The 16,803-nt window shown below is 41.4% G+C and overlaps 1 protein-coding gene across 2 annotated transcripts; it reads right to left on the bottom strand.

The window, feature by feature from the left end:
* Nucleotides 1-8,056: 8,056 nt before the first annotated feature.
* Nucleotides 8,057-13,574, bottom strand: LOC148030558 (uncharacterized). 2 transcript variants are annotated; one of them, XM_087686908.1, is made up of 7 exons: nucleotides 11,881-13,574; nucleotides 10,136-11,791; nucleotides 9,900-10,038; nucleotides 9,681-9,777; nucleotides 9,359-9,420; nucleotides 9,207-9,275; nucleotides 8,057-8,481 (listed from the first exon to the last, which is right to left on the bottom strand). In XM_087686908.1, exons 1-2 carry the CDS (start codon nucleotides 12,617-12,619, stop codon nucleotides 11,139-11,141), a joined length of 1,392 nt encoding a protein of 463 aa, XP_087543034.1. In that variant the 5' UTR covers nucleotides 12,620-13,574; the 3' UTR covers nucleotides 8,057-8,481; nucleotides 9,207-9,275; nucleotides 9,359-9,420; nucleotides 9,681-9,777; nucleotides 9,900-10,038; nucleotides 10,136-11,138. The 2 variants fall into 2 exon arrangements, with proteins under 2 accessions (XP_087543034.1, XP_087543033.1); XM_087686907.1 differs by lacking the exon at nucleotides 9,207-9,275.
* Nucleotides 13,575-16,803: the final 3,229 nt, after the last annotated feature.

The raw sequence follows: 16,803 nt of genomic DNA, 5'->3' as shown, positions 1-16,803 counted from the left end.
AATTGTCTTCACCTTGAGTTGCTAATTTCGGCAATTTCACTCAAAAACTCTTCAAACTATGCTTATCATGAAGTCTGAACACTGACACATAATAAACAAGCTTATCTTGCCTAGTTATAAAGCACTTTGGTTGCTCAACCACAAAACCATGATGAAACTTTTCAACTCAAGAAGTAGATAAACTCAAAAAAGTCAACTCCAAGCGAAGACATGATAACACCTTTCAAGCTTTTTAGGCACTCAAGGACTCAATCTACAACTGACGTTTAAGACAAAACTCAAGCTATCAAATTAAGTAGAATTGGAAGGTTCTTTCCACTTCAAAACGATTCACATAGCTTTCACTTGATCTAAATTATCACCTCAATTTCCTACTTTAAGCAAGTCTAACAAAGATGTGAAAGTTCAATGCATCTAGGGTCAAGGTTCATGCTCTAGTGTATGACCTAGTGGAGTCTGGAAGCAATCAAACTTTAAACTATTAAGCAAGAGGCAACATCCAAGGAATCGATCTTAATCATTTGAGGGGTTTTTTGGGCACAAGCATTCCAAAATATGCAAGAATGTTGCTTCATCTCTTCTAAAGCTGTTTCATGATGCTCTTCAAACTCTTAACCAAGAGGCAATTTCCAAGGAATCGATCTTGTTTCTTTGAGACAGGTTTTTTGGGCATAAGCATTCCAATATATGCAACAATGCTGCTTCATCTCTTGAAAGCTGCTTCATGATGCTATGCTCACCCCACGAAGGAGTTAGTGTTCAATTCTTTCACACTAGTGATCACAAAAGGCCTTACTCTACCAAAACAATATGATTCCCAAGCATTCATTTAAGAGCACAAGCTCTAAATTTCAGTAAGACAAACATAGACGCAACACAAATTCAAGTGCTCCTCTCCAAACTCATTGATACCCCCCATCTCTCCCTCACAGACCAGCCTCCAACTAGCCTCTTGGACAGTACAAACACCAATGTTGTGAGAAGAGCCATAAACGAGTGGAACCTGCTCTTGTATAACAGAATCAATCCAAAATAGAGATTAGATGGCCATGCATGTTATAATATCAAGCTCGTACATGTGTGTTTGACCAACATGAGCTGGACACAGCTAGTCTGGCTAGATCAGTTAGGTATATTAAATAAGTCGGTTCTACTTCTAGTGTGAATGGTCTTTATGACCTTAGGTTGTATATGCACTATGTGTGTGCTAAATGAATAATGAGATGAATAGAGAGAGGAAGCATGTTGCTTCACTCCATGTTGCTCTCCTTCCTGCTTCCATGAAATCTAACATGGTATCAGAGCCATGAATGGGCTCACTAGTGGAATGTACTGAAGAAGAAGACTTGAAGACTGACTTGAAGGGCTGGAAAAAGAAGAGGACTGACTGTCATTTCCATCAATGGTCACACAGAGGTATGTACTGTGAAGCATTGGAGTCTCATTGCTTGAAGTAGTAGCTATGGCTTGCTGAGGAGTCTTCCAAGGACTGATTGAGCACCAGTGAGTGCATTATTATTATAGTAATAAGCAAGATGTGCAGCAGCACAGATCTGCCCAGCCAGCGTGTTTGCGCATGTTTTCAGGCTGAACTCCATGGCTGAGATTCAGCACATGGACTGCTCACCAAGGCTCCATTGAGCATCACCAAGAGTGTGGCTTGTCTGGAGACTCACCAAAGCTCCATTGAGCATCAACAAGTGGGCAAATCTGATCTAAATATACTCTGAACAGTCTGTGTGGACTGTGCCTATGAACAGGCTGCTCTCATTGGCTGAGATTCAAGAAGTATAGCACTTGTCAGGTGGCATAGAGCTTGGATGCATACCAAGGAAGGTTCTTGAAGGGTATACCTTACTATTGCTCTTATGGGAGCTCATGTGGGAGCTGTAATAGAGGTGTACAAATCTGAATACACAGGGTTGAACTGTCATTGAACTTACAGTGACATTATACACTTGGGAAGTCTGCATTTTTGGATGCTCTTTGGCATGTACATTGAACTTGAATGTAGCACTTGATGCTTAGTAGAAGACATGTCATATTTCTTGGGTATTTTGACATAAACTTGGAGCTTGGAATGGCCTGATCTGAGAGCCTGTGATAGGCTGAAAACTGAAAAAAAAAAAGTTGCAGACATAAAGCACTAATTGGTTGTTTCTGAAGAACTAGTTGGCTTGGTTTGTTCCACAGGTACTTGAAGACTTGATCTATGATTGTTGAATGCTTGAGCATTGGAAACGGAAGTGATGCAAATGGTTTATGGGTTTTTGGGACTGAAATTAATCCCTGTTGCCAGTGCATTGGCTGTTTGAAATCTGGGAATTTATTTACGATATTCATATATGCTGGTTATATATTGTTTTGAGGTTCTATGCCTATGCATGGCTTGACACATGTACTAGCAGCTATCTATGGAAGTTTGGGACATGTATGACATGTATACTACTCAGTTTTGGGCTTGAAATCACTGCTGGTCACTCACAGAATTACAGTTTTCAAACTCCATATATGTACCCTGGCAGTGAGGTTGCAAGAGTTCAAACCAAAGTGAATACATAGTATTTGCACTATTTGCTTTACTCACAGGTTAAGCCACTTGGTTGTGAGCTGTTTTGGACTGTTAGTGGGCTGAAATACCCTGGTTTTTTACTGCAATTAATTGCAGAAAACTGTCATAAACAGTTTCGGACTGAAGCTGAACTGTTAAGAAGATCTTGGTTTGCAGGTAGTCAGGCAAGGTCTACAACATGGCAAATGCTCATAGAACTGATAATGTAACCCAGATTGTGGGAGAAAAGCTTGATAGCAACAATTATGCAATATGGAAGTTTCGCATGGAGAACTTTCTGATAGGCAAAGGATACTGGGACTTAGTGACAGGTGTTGAGGCTGAACCTGAAGTTCCAGATAGGAATCCTACAGCCGATCAAAGACGAGCGCATCGAGCTTGGACGGAAAGAGCTCGCAAAGTTTTACATTGGCTGTCATTATGCATCTCGGATGCTATGGTGATGCAGATCATGAACTGTAAATCCTCAGCAAATGCATGGAATATATTGGTCAAATACTATGGCACAACTACAAGTGCAAGGAAGATACAACTGAAGTAGAAATTCAATAACATGGAGAGGAAAAACAGATCCATACAAGATTATGTCACAGAGGTTAAGACCATAGCAGATCAGCTGGCATCTGTTGGCTCACAGGTAGAAGATGAGGATATGGTTGCAGTGACCTTAAATGGCTTGGGTCCGGAGTACAAGTCTTTTGACACTTCAGTATCTGTGCGGGCTGAGATGCCTGACTTTAATGAGCTGGTTGCATTATTGATTCATGAAGAGGTGAAGCTTGGCTTAGCTATAGGGTCAAGCAGCTCAAAGAATAAGGATGCAGTTTTTTACTCGAATCAGTGTGGTCGTGGTAGCCGTTGTAGAGGCTATGGATCTGGCAGAGGAGGCCAGTAGAATGCATCCTATAGTAATAGCAATCAGCAATCATCAAATGCAAGAGGTGGTGGAAACTTTCGAGGCAGGGGGAGATCTAACTCCCGTGGCAGAGGCTCATGGCGGCAGCAGCGTCAGTCAGACAATCCAAATAAAGATAAGGATTGTCACTACTGCGGAAAGTATGGGCATATTGCAAAGGACTGCTGGAAGAAGCAGGGAAACCAGAAGGGCAAGCAACATGGACATTATGCTACGTCCAGTCAGGCAGATGACTCTGGTGATAGACTGTTTGCCATGCAGTATGTCAAAGATAAGGCTGCTGAAAAATCATCTGATGATGCAGTATGGTACATTGATTCAGGGGCGTCGAATCACATGACCCCTCACAGTGATTGGTTCATGGATATGGTGGCTGAAAAGCATGGCTATGTATGCACAGGTGATGACACGCAGCATAGCATTGAGCATAAAGGCAAAGTGCCTCTTGTGGTCCATAATGGCAAAAAGAAAAATTTGCATGATGAATTGCATGTCCCTTCAATTACAAAGAACTTGTTATCTATTGGCTAGATGACAGAGCAGAACTTGCAGGTTAGATTCAATAAGCATGGCTGCTTTATTGAAGAATTTGAAAATGGCTGCAAGTTGATAGCTCGTGGTCACAGAAATGGCAGAATGTTTACTCTTGATGCTTCTTTGCCAGAGCTGAATTCAGTTATGTTTGCCCATGGTTCTGGCACTGTTAGGGATTTGGAAATATGGCACAAGAGAGTGGGGCATGTCAATTTGCAAAGGCTGCAAATTATGCAAAAGAAACAGCTAGTTACAGGGTTACCGAAGTTCCAATATTCAGATATTGGTCATGTATGCGAGGCTTGCCAGTTCGGTAAGCAGTCACGATTGCCATTTGTCAGGCATGTACGACAGAGTACACGTCCATTGCAATTAGTGCATTCTAATGTTTGGGGGCTAGCTCATAATGTATCTATGGGAGGTTCCAGATATTATGTATCCTTCATTGACGACTACAGTCGATATACCTGGCTTTACATATTGAAAACAAAAGATGAAGTCTTTACTGTTTTTCAGCAATTTAAAGCACAGGTTGAGGAGTTTGAATGCTACATCTCTTGCTTGAGATCTGATAGTAGTGGGGAGTATGTATCAAATGAATTTAATGATTTCTTGGCTGAAAATGGCATTCGTAGACAGCTCGCATGCAGCTACACTCCGTAGCAAAACGAAGTAGCTGAAAGGAAGAATAGAATTCTGATGGAAGCTGCTAGGGCTATGATGAATGAAAAACATATACCACTTTACTATTGGGTAGAGGCTGCAGTATACATTTTGAACAGGACTCCCACTGCATGTATTCATGAGATGACACCATTTGAGAAGTTATATGGCTATAAGCCGAATGTAAGTCACATGAAAGTCTTTGGCTGTCTTGTTTATGTGCATATTCCAGATGAGAAAAGGAAGAAGTTGGATCCCAATGCACATAAGTGTGTTTTCATTGGATATTCGCAAGAGAAGAAGGCATACAAATGTTATGATCCCTCTACCAAGGAAACTTTGGTAAGCAGAGATGTTATCTTTGATGAGATGGGTTCTTTGTATGTATCACCAGTTGCAGTGCCAGCGGATACTCCTTCTACTCATGCCTCTACCAATTGATTTACAGCAGAGTACTGTTATGACAGGACCTCGTAGTCAAACAGTATCCCCATGGACAGGGAGATTGAGGAGCTCGCCATCCACTGGCACCGGTATGTCAGTGAGGGGGAGACATGATGTCTTGGACAGCAAAGAAAAAGAGAAAGTTATTAAGGATACATCTGGTATGATGACACCTGGCAGAATGACTTCTGGCTATGAGTATGGTGATACTTTAGACAGTGAACTTGGTATTCCAACTGTCTATACACCTGGCACAAGGCAGAGCAGGTATATTCCGCCTCATGAGAGAGGGAAATCGAGTAGTGTACCACAGCTTAGATGCTCGCAGAGGGTCAGATACCCTGTTGACAGGTTGACATACAATGGCTACTCTGCAAAGCATTATGCGTACATGACAAAAGTGATGGAGGTCAAAGAACCAAGTACATATGTTGAAGCAATGAAAGATGAGAATTAGTGTGCAGCCATGGATGAAGAAATGAATACCTTGGCTGAAAATAAAACATGGGATTTAGTACCACTGCCTGAAGGGAAAAAGACCATTGGCTGCAAATGGGTCTACAAAATCAAATGCAAGTCAGATGGCAGTGTGGAGAGATACAAAGCCAGGCTGGTTGCAAAGGGGTATGCCCAACAGTATGGACTTGATTATGAGGAAACATTCAGCCATGTTGCCAAGATGGCAACCATACGCACTGTGATTGCCTTGGCTACTACTAAAGGCTGAAAATTGCAGCAGATGGATGTTAAGAATGCATTTATTAACAGTGACCTAGCAGAGGATGTCTATATGGTTCAGCCGGAAGGATATGTTCACCCTGATTTTCAGCATTACGTATGCAAGCTTAAAAAGGCATTGTACGAGCTGAAACAGGCTCCAAGAGCTTGGCATGCTAGGATCAGTAACTACTTGCAGAGATTGGGTTTTGCTGTTGGCAGGGCTGATCATAGCCTATTTACAAAGAAGACTGACAGTGGTTTAGTAGTGCTGGTCATATACGTTGATGATTTGATAATCACTGGTGATGATGACTTGGGCATATAGCATATAATGAAGATGCTGAAATCTGAATTTGACATGAAAGACCTGGGAGAACTGAAATATTTCTTAAGCATTGAGATAATTCCAACTGACAATGGGTTATGGTTGATGCAGAAGCACTATGCCATAGAGATGCTGAAGAAGTATGGCATGGCTGAATGCAAACCACTGGATACACCTCTTGATCAGAATGTCAAGCTAGACATGAACATTGGAACTAAAGTAGAGGATGTGACTATGTACAGACAGATGGTTGGCAGCTTGATTTACTTGACCATCACTAGGCCTGACTTGAGCTATGCTGTAGGGCTCATAAGCCAATTTATGCGGAAGCCTAGAAAGCCGCACTTGGATGCAGTTAGATGCATTATGAGATATGTTAAGTCCACTGTAGAGTATGGGCTGTTCTATGTCAAAGATAAGCCCTTGATATTGACTGGATACACGGATGCAGATTGGGCAGGTTGCTCATATGATCATAGATCTACGAGTGGATATGCATTTGGATTTGGTAGCGACATGATTAGCTGGAGCAGCAACAAGCAGCCTACGGTTGCTTTGTCGAGTATTGAGGCAGAGTACAGGGATGTTGCATTGGCAACATGCGAGATTTCATGGCTGCTCAAGCTTATGGCTGATTTGGACATACAAATAGGTGCTCCAGTGAAGTTACTATGTAACAATCTGAGTAGTGTACTCCTGGCTATGAATCCAATCTATCATGCCAGGACGAAACACATAGAGGTACACTACCATTTCATCAGAGAGATGGTGCTTGCAAGACCAGTTGATCTTATGCATGTGAAGACTGATGTACAGGTAGCGGATATCTTTACCAAGTCCTTGGGTAAAGATAAGTTTTGTGGTTTTAGACAGCTGCTTGGAGTACATACGATGTCTTGAGCTTGAGAGGGAGTGTTAGAATATCAAGCTTATACATGTGTTTGACCGACATGAGCTGGACACAGCTAGTCTGGCTAGATCAGTTAGGTATATTAAATAAGTTGGTTCTACTTCTAGTGTGAATGGTCTTTATGACCTTAGGTTGTATATGCACTGTGTGCGCTAAATGAATAATGAGATGAATAGAGAGAGGAAGCATGTTGCTTCACTCCGTGTTGCTCTCCTTCCTGCTTCCATAAAATCTAACAATGCAAAGTATCACAAATGTCCAAGCCCCGTGTGCTTGACAAAGCCAACCCACATTTTCTCTGTCTAGCACACCCACCCTACCCTTTCACCTTTCCCCAACAAAGCTTTATTTTAGACTAGCACACACTTACCTGCCCTTCTTTCTCACCTTTCCCGCATTTTAACTAATTGGCCAAGCACAATGCCAGAAATGTACAATCCCCATGCAATTTACTCAAAAGCCTGACCGTCTCTTTAGACAGGTAGTGTAGACAGGTAGTGTTTAACAAGCCCACCTGCCCTTTTTTTCTACTAAATAGCCGAAAGCACTACCACAAATCTCCACATCACACCATGCCATACACATTGATACACAACCCTTAATCCAAACTTGCCTATTTCTGAGTCCTAGTGCGCTTCTTAGAACCCCATCCAAACATGTAGACACCATGACAGCACCCACCTAATAACTGAAGCAGCGAGCAACACAATACATTCTCCAAATTATCTGTTGATGGCTCTCCCTGTGAAATTCCAAATTCAAAATGCAGGAGTCTGCAAGAATTGCAGAATGCCTCATTGGAGACTATATACACAACCCTTTATCCAGACTTGCCCATTTCCAAGTCTGAGCACACTTCCTAGAACCCCATCCAAACATATACAGTGACAACACCCACCTAACAACTGAAGCAGTATGAATCAGATGATGCCTCTGCAAAATTCCACATTCACACAATGCACAGGCACACAGTCACAGAAAGCCTCACTGCAGACTTTTAAGTTAAATGAGAAAACTCTTGTCGTACAGCCTCATTGAAGACTTTGTTAGTAAAGGGAACCCAAGCCCCCTTTCTAAATCAAAGGCTTTCATTTTGAGTTCCCACCAGCATGGCATACATCAAAAAGAAGTGTTGCTAAATGAGGGAACTCCAGCCTCCTTTCTAAATCAAAGGCCTTCATTTCTACTGCCATAGCATAGCATACATTGAAAAGTAGAGTATCCAGCATGACAACCACAATGCCAGCCTAAAATACAGGTGGGTTTGCACAAGCCTTTATAGGTCAATAGAGAGACTGTAGTAGTACATTATAAAATTCCTTCCTGCTGCTTGTGTGTCCAAAAGGCTGTGACAAGTTCATTAACAAACGAACTCTCGAAAAGCTGCAAATTATTGCCTGCATCTCAACAATAATATTCAAATTAGTTCTCAAACTGAAACCAAGCCTAAATGCAGGAAACAGCTCATGCAAAAAAAGTGGCTAATCCAAGACAACTGCATAGTCATTGCAATGAGCTCCATTGATACTGAAATCAAGGATTTTGTCTAGCTTTTGAACCCTCTAGGCTCCAACAGAGTCTAGAAAGTGGACGACTCCTGTTTTCACTTTATTTTGAGAAGAGTCGAGCAAAGCTTGTACATATTGAAAAGCAGACACAAAGTGAAAAGCATTCAGTAGCTAACCTAGCTACCACAATCTTAATCCCAAATAGATTAGCAATCACAACAAAGGCAGCTATAGTAAAGCTTCCCATCTTTACACACACTACAGAAGCAGTGTCTCCTAGACAGTTAAACTGCCTCCAATGTCTACTCACTTTGTGAAAACACAAAAATTAGCCTGTCTGAATTAATAATCCTACAGGCATCTACCTGTTGCCATCTATCCATTACTTAACAGACATGGCAGCATCGTGGTGTGCAATTCTGACGCACTGCTGCTGGACATGGACTCCTTATATACATACTGAGGGCACACCTTTTACCACTTAGGACAGTGGAGATTTATCATCCAACTGGCAAACCAGTAGGTCACATCTAGTAAAGGTCCTAACAGATTTTGCAAAAGATGATAACATTGTAGCACATGAATGATGTGAGGCCTTATTAAGAAAGACTTACGCTTTGGCCCCATCTCACTCTACATCCACAAACAGGTCGGGCAAGGGGGCATATCCAGCAAAGGCAGTCCTAACAAATTTTGCAAAAGATGATATATTGTAGCACTCTAAGCATCTTTTGAATGATGTAAGGCCTTATTGGGAAAGACTTACTCATTGGCCTTGACTCTTCGTTACCATACACCTAACACTAGAGTCCATCTCCATCTCAACCTCTGCATGCACAAACAAGCCCATATTAAAACCTTGTGACCATTTACCCTTAATAATGTGCTTGCTTAATCATCAATTAATAATCTCAGCTCCACAAACTTCAGGGCACAAACAACTCTTAAATTATTCAAGTTACCAAACCTCTGTTTTTAGCCATTTTTGCTATCCAAGGAACCAAATTAACTAATGCTAATCACAATGCCATCCAAACATCCACCACCAGGTTCCTTTGAAGAAAGCAAAAGAAATATGATGTCGACACCTAAAGGAAGAAATTTGCACACTGCAGATACACCATTTGATGGCAGCTTCTTGTATTCTTCAGATAGCAAGCTTGCATCCAACCTTATAGATAACACCTGCATCAATCATAAACCATAGCAATAACAATTGATTATTATTAATATCTGTCAGGTTGACTACAACAAAATGGCAGTCAAAAAGACCCCAGACAGATGTGTTGAAACTATACAGCTCAGACCTGACCGCAAAGAAACAAGTAGATCAGATCTTCTGTTGACAATGATCAAAAAGCACACTGCCAAGCAGCAGATCCAGTAGTCCCTAATCGCTTTCCAGTAATCTCTAATGGTACAATGGTACAGACTGACACTGAAGTCCTGCAGTGATCACATCAGGAAAAGGCTTAGCTGTTTAACATTGAAAGAAACACACATTCATTGAAACATTATACCGCAGACAAGAATTAAAAATCACCTTAACCATAATATGTGCTGAGAAATGGATTGGTATTTTGTATAACCTTTCCCCGCAGGACACCCTTTCTCCTGCCTTATTACTGGGTCGTACAGCCAAGTTAATCAGGCCTAAACAAGCTAAATGAACCAATATACTTCAACAGTAGGGCAGTAACAAGCCATCAGAGAACTCAAAATACGGATCTGGAGAGTTGGATTTACTGCAGTGGCATGACCTAGGATAAGCATCATCAGAATCAGATTGGCAATCCTTTGAAGTGTGGCATGAAATGCTGAAAGGAGGAAGAAAAAAGGAAGTGAAATGAAGAGATAGGAGTGGTTTGTGGAGTAAATAACTAGGCATGACCTAGGATAAACGTCATGAGAAACAGATTAGTAATCCTTTGGAACATGGGATGAACTGCTGGAGGTGGAGGAAAGGGAAGTGAAGTTAAGCTGGAATGTGAAGTTTAAAGCTAACATCTACAAGTCATTGGTACCAACTCCGATGAGTAGCCTCATTAGACATTTTAATACATTAAAATGAGCTGAACTAGAACAAGCTCCATCAGCAACCATGTAGGTTCGACCAGCCATTCAAAGTCTGCTTACTACCCCAGCATAAGGGTGCAAGGCCTCAATATAAGCAGCACAATCCAAGATATTAGCGGACATTCAGGCTTCACTGAGTCCTCAATGACCAAGACCAGGCCTGCTGCAGTCCTCTCCCATGTTCAGGAGAAGAGGCCATTTCCATACTGCACTGCTACAACTTGAAACGCCAATTTGAAACTGCTCCACCAGAAGGCAGATCTTTGCAAGTTGAATGTGAGGGTAAATACTCGCTCTACGGTACAACTGCCATAACTAGTGTACATTGGCAATCCCTGTACTCCAGGAAAGATTGCCTCTATCAACTACCTTCCCAGAAATGTAGTGTACATATAAGCAAGTCCATTATGAAGACCTGTAACCTAAAGTTATTTACAAATATACAATTCCTGTCTGCTTGTATTAAGCCCTTAAACAGTTGGATCTAAGTTCAGGATTCTCCTCAGATCTTTTGTTGCATTGGCAACATCCAAACATGATCCAAGAAATCCTGCAGCCTGTGAAGCCTCACTTGGGACACTCAAAAACCTCCGCAAGGGAGTGCCAGGGGCTGACAAAGATCCAGGGACTGCACCCTCATCAGAAATTCCTGTCTTTTCTATTGGTATTTCCAAGGATGCAGTCCTCAACTGCCGCATAGAAAATTTTGGCAGTGGTAGTGAGCTTGGAGGTGGTGAGTTAGAAAAGGCTGGACCTGCCCACCTTTCGTTCAAGGGGGGAGAGGAAGATAACAAAAAATCTTCTTGCCAAGATTGTTTGACAGGAATTGATATGCTGTCGCTACATGCAGCTACAGAAGCCACTATGACCAGATTCTTACTGTATGCCACATATCCACTTTCTTTAACCTTATACTTTGATTGCGTCGATTTCAGCCCATCAGTTGCACTGTCCAAGTTTTTTATAAAAAGGTCAGAATCCACAGTACTTTTTAGCGATGTATGCCTAAAATGCTTCTTCAGTTTTCCTTTAGAAGTCTTTAAGCTGGCTAAGCCATCTTCATGTGATGAAATCAAACAGCCAGAATCATCATGAAGGCACTTTGCAGTCTCCCTTCCTGACACTGGAAACAGAGAAACGAAATTTCATCAGAGGTAGACAATCCTGAAACAAGAGGTTGACACTTATGAAATAAGAGAGGAGAGCACCCACCTGTTGGGCATACAAGTGAGGAATTGGGGGACAGTTTCACTGCAAGAGGACCTTCACCTTCAAGGACTTTGGCAAGGTTTGCCAAGGCTTCATCTTGTTTCTTGGGTCTTTGCAGAATTGTTAACGGGAACACTTGCTCTGCAATTTTGGCAGCTCTTTTACTGTCCGTTGCCACAGAATCAAGGGAACTCCTTCTTGAGAGACGCTTGCTCTCTGCTGCCTTCACTGGCCCTTCAGGAGAGATTGTTTCCAATTTCTGGCCACCATTATGACTTTTAACTGCCATACCCTTTGCAGAGTACCTCTGCATTACTTGCCCAGATAATGGAGAAGTATGTTTTTTTCCAGGAAAAAGAGTAACATGCAACCCATCATCGAGATCTTCCTCTGAGTTTGAAACCTGCCGATAACTGCCTTCAGAATGCCTGCCATAACCCTTGGGTACAGAGGAGTACCTTACATGAGCATTTTGATATCTGAGGCTTGAAGATTTCTCAAGTAGCGAAGCTTTCTCCTCTAAGCGCCTATCAGCAACATGCACAAGTTCACCGCCGTCACAAACATGCCCATTTCCAGTGACATCATGAGCCATGGACCCTTGGGGACCCAGATGAGAAGCAGATCCGCAAGCATTCCCTTGATAAAATTTAGGAGAATACAGCATGCCAGCAACTCGCCTTGATCTCCCATCCCGGTGACGGGCAAGCTGATCTTGGGTGGGAAGAACTAAGGTCTCCATATCTTCTTAGATCTTGGGATAACTTCTTCCCTTTAACCAATAGAGATGCAGATCTGGGATCTTGAAGACATAAAACAGACTTTCCTAGGAGGCGTTATGTTAAAACTATCTTAGGCAAAACAGCCAACCAAACAAGACCCCTGTGTCACACCGGAAGTTTCTTCCTTTTTCTTCCTCTGTAGCAGAGCTTTCTACCCACAAGTATCTCCCTGAGGTCCAGATCCACCATTTACAGGCCCGCTGTCTCAAACTAAGCCTAAGATGCCATGGACGTATCAAAACCTACAGGCCTCATGTTTGATCTACAAACCTTTCGATAGCAGCGTATAGTAGTAAAAACCGGCTCTTGCTCCTACTTACCCTCGGAGATTTCGATTTTCCGGTGTCCCGCCCTTGTCTCGGGCGGTGGTGGTGGTCTTCTTCTTCTTCTTCTTCTTCTTCTTCTTCTTCTTCTTCTTCTTGCTGCTTTAAGAAATTTGCTTTATCTGCTTCCTCCTCCTCTTCTTCTTCTTCTTCTTGCTCAAGACATTTGCTTTGTCTGCTTCCAGATCTTGCTGTGGTGTAACTAATAACCACCCTGCCTCTGACAAAGGGGCGCTCTCTCTCTCTCTCTCTCTCTCTCTCTCTCTCTCTCTCTCTAAGAATCTTTCTTCCTTCTTCCTCTATTTGAAGAGCTCTCTCTCTGTGAGACAGCTGGAGACCCTTTGCTTTGTGCAAAAGGAGAAGAGAAAGTTCAAAGACGAGCCTACTGGTCGGCGGGCAGGGGAGAAATGGGGCACGCCGAGGGCAAAGGCGATGGCGAAGGCACAGCGCAACCGCAGGATACCTTTGTGTGTGTGTGTGTGTGTGTGTGTGTGTGTGTGTGGCCTCTGATCGAAAGAGATGAGTATCAACCAGAGACGAACGCAGATCTCTCTCTCCTCTCCATCGACCACTTGTCGATAAAGACGAGAAAAGCCAGAAAGCCTGCCATATAAAGATGGCCCCTGGCTCTCCCATATGTCCCACGGTCCCTGTGTGAAGCTGCCTCACATTTCAATGCCTTTGATGCTGCTCCATCTTTGAATCATGTGTCATGATAACTAAAATCCAAGCATATCAGCATCCTCATTCACACATGCCTTTTGGTTGCCTACTCTAAATAAAAGTATCCCCTCTATCTTTTTTCCCCTCCATTTCTCTCTTTGGCCTGTCATCCCTACCCCTATTGATTGTTGTCACTAAATTAAGAAAGGAACCCTTGACCTTTTCTTGGGTATGTCTCACACCACCTCTAGCCCCCCGTTCCAATATTGAGTCTGTTCCTATCATCCAAGTCGGTCGCAATCAACAAGTTGTAAAGCCCGGGAATCAAACCTTAGCTTCTCACGCAACCTACATAGATGCCTTAATGGCTTCTTCTCTCAACACTGCAATGACATCTTGAAAAACTGCCAAAAATGGCACCACATTTTGAAAAAAAAAAAGTTACAGTGCCAAACCAATCGTAACTACATGTGCACACAACCTTATGGGATGGCTCTTTAGGCCTGATTCAGACTGTGCGGAAGGCCACATAAGTACAGGCTCGTAATGCCGACGTGTTAAAAAGGGATTTGTCAAGGTGATTTCCGCGCGGAGAAATACATGTTCGACCTCAATGTGCCGAACAAGGCCCATTTACCTTTTTGAAATAAAAGCAAGACGCAAGATTTTAACCCCTACCAAGATCATATGGTCTTTACACTACCACATAAACCAACAATCCAAGCAAGAACTTGTGATTTCTATGGCCGATCGTTAGATCTATTCATACACAATGCAAAGAAAGCATGCATCCGTGTCTGAACCGGGCCTTATTCAAGTGGCTCTACAACTTTAATTTTTCTCACAATGTGACCAAATCATCCTAAACCCCATAAGGTTTTGAAATCGTCGTGTAACTAACTAGGTTAAGGTGCTCACATCCATTGCACTTGGGCAATGTACTTATAACTTGTAAGTATTGACTTATTGGCTAGAGGCCGTGTAAACAAGGTCATAAAATCCAAATAAGACTAGGAAAGAAAGGTTTGACAAATATTACGTATATACAAATTAGAAGAAGAGTGGCTACAAGAAGATACATGAGGCATTTATATGTAGTTTTCTCTGGATGTTCACCCATGTGAACAGTAATAGTAGTTACTAGTTAGAAGCACTCATTTTTCTCCATTCTCACACTCAATACAGCATAATTAAACAAACATTTGTTAAATCAACAAAGTTTTAAGCACATGAACAATTTCAAAAATCCAAGTTAGCTGCAAACAAAGTCCTTGTGTGAAGCCCCTCCTAATGTAGTAAATCTAATGGTAACATCATAAGTACTAATTAATGCTCAAGGCATCGATGCACAAGCCATTGGTTTTGCAGTAATAACCAATTAAACATAAAGATTTTGCACATATTTCTACAAAGAAGTAAAGACATGAGAGCTCTTATCAAGTTTATATTCAAAGGATGATACCCATTAAGTATGGACAATGTTTTAAGATGTGGCTATAAACAAATAAATGTTAAAGGTTATAGATCTTCGTATCTAGCCTGTGATAGCTTTGTGGCTCACCGAGGTAACACTACCAAGTGAAGTAAATAAGTGTGATGCTAACTAGGGGTATAACTTGTGAATAAAGGTGAAAAAAAGGAAGAAGCATGACAAGAAGTTGACCTCAAAGAAACTGCCCATGTGTGAAACATCCTTTGTTGCTTTATTTTGATGATGGGTGAAGTGACCATAAGCAGCTTGTTCCCTTTCTTTTGTATTTGAACTCTTATATCTCAGTAGTTCATCTCCAAAATCAAAATTTGTAGCTTTGATAACTTCATAACAAAATTCTTGTATTCGAATGGTTTTCAAAATTTCAAGTCCAACTTTCTCACAAGGCACAAGCAATGATCTTTAAGAGATCATCCAAAAGCCTAATGAAGAACTTGTCACAAACAACATTGTATAACTATTTTGGAATTTAACAATCTTCAAAGAACCAAGAGAATGGAAATAAACTCAATTCACAAACCAAGAAAATGTGAGGATTCTCTCTCTCTCTCTCTCTCTCTCTCTCTCTCTCTCTCTCTCTCTCTCTCTCTCATATGTTTTAATCAATGAACTTTACAATGGGCTTTCTGGCCAACCAAGTTGATTCAAAAACAAAAACAAGTGGCAAATTCTCTCTCTCTCTCTCTCTCTCTCTCTCTCTCTCTCTCTCTCTCTCTCTCTCTCTCTCTCTCTCTCTCTCTCTCTCTCTCTCTCTCTCTCTCTCTCTCTCTCTCTCTCTCTCTCTCTCTCTCTCTCTCTCTCTCTCTCTCTCTCTCTCTCTCTCTGTGTGATGTTTTAATCAATGAACTTTACAACGGGCTTTTTGACCAACCAAGCTGATTCAAAAACAAAAACAAGTGGCAAATACCTCTGTGTGTGTGTGTGTGTGTGTGTGTGTGTGTGTGGTTCCACCACATAAAATACTCTCTTTTACATCGGTATGTGTGTGACCATTATCCACAAAAGAAGATATAAGAGGCGGTTTAAATAAAAGGGTGACTAGCAATAACCATGAATAGTTCAAGTGTTTCCAAAATCTCAAGTTAAATTCACCAAGGTTCAAATTTGGAATATGCCTTTAAACATTTTGGGACTCTCTCTCTCTCTCTCTCTCTCTCTCTCTCTCTCTCTCTCTATATATATATATATATATATATATATATATATATATATATAAACTAGCATTTCAAAAAGGTTGTGATCTATGAATTATTATAAATGATGCAAAAATGTCTTTTGCGCTTTATTGTATTCAAAGAGTACTGCAATTTCATCAAAGGTTCATGCTAATTCAACTTATAAACAATTACGCAACCCTCCAAAAACTCATATGGCCACATGCTCTATAAGCATGGAGACTATTTATTGATAAATCCACATTGTAATGAGCTGAGCATCTTTTATATATTTGCCATAAAGTGCTCACCTATCAAAAGGGTTTCATCTTATTCATGACAACAAAGAGTTGAGCTGCTACAACATCATTTTACTATCATAAAGTCTATATGCACTATACATTAGACTTAGGAGTAGAGCGAAAACAATGTGAGAATGCACTTTGAGTAGACTAAGAGACTTAAGCTTATAGACATTACATAGTGTTTCTCTTGTATTTGGTCTTCAGTAA

This window comes from Lygodium microphyllum, chromosome 10, assembly GCF_053477565.2.
Source record: "Lygodium microphyllum isolate KBCC chromosome 10, Lygodium_microphyllum_v1.1.10, whole genome shotgun sequence".
Taxonomy (NCBI): Eukaryota; Viridiplantae; Streptophyta; class Polypodiopsida; order Schizaeales; family Lygodiaceae; genus Lygodium; species Lygodium microphyllum.
This window is presented reverse-complemented; position numbering and strand designations above follow the sequence as displayed.

Excerpts from the sequence above, each read along its gene's own strand:
- LOC148030558 (XM_087686908.1), bottom strand. The coding sequence starts at position 12,619 with ATGGAGACCTTAGTTCTTCCCACCCAAGATCAGCTTGCCCGTCACCGG. Across the intron at positions 11,792-11,880 it reads CTCACTTGTATGCCCAACAG|TGTCAGGAAGGGAGACTGCA; the intron begins GTGGGTGCTCTC and ends CTCTGTTTCCAG.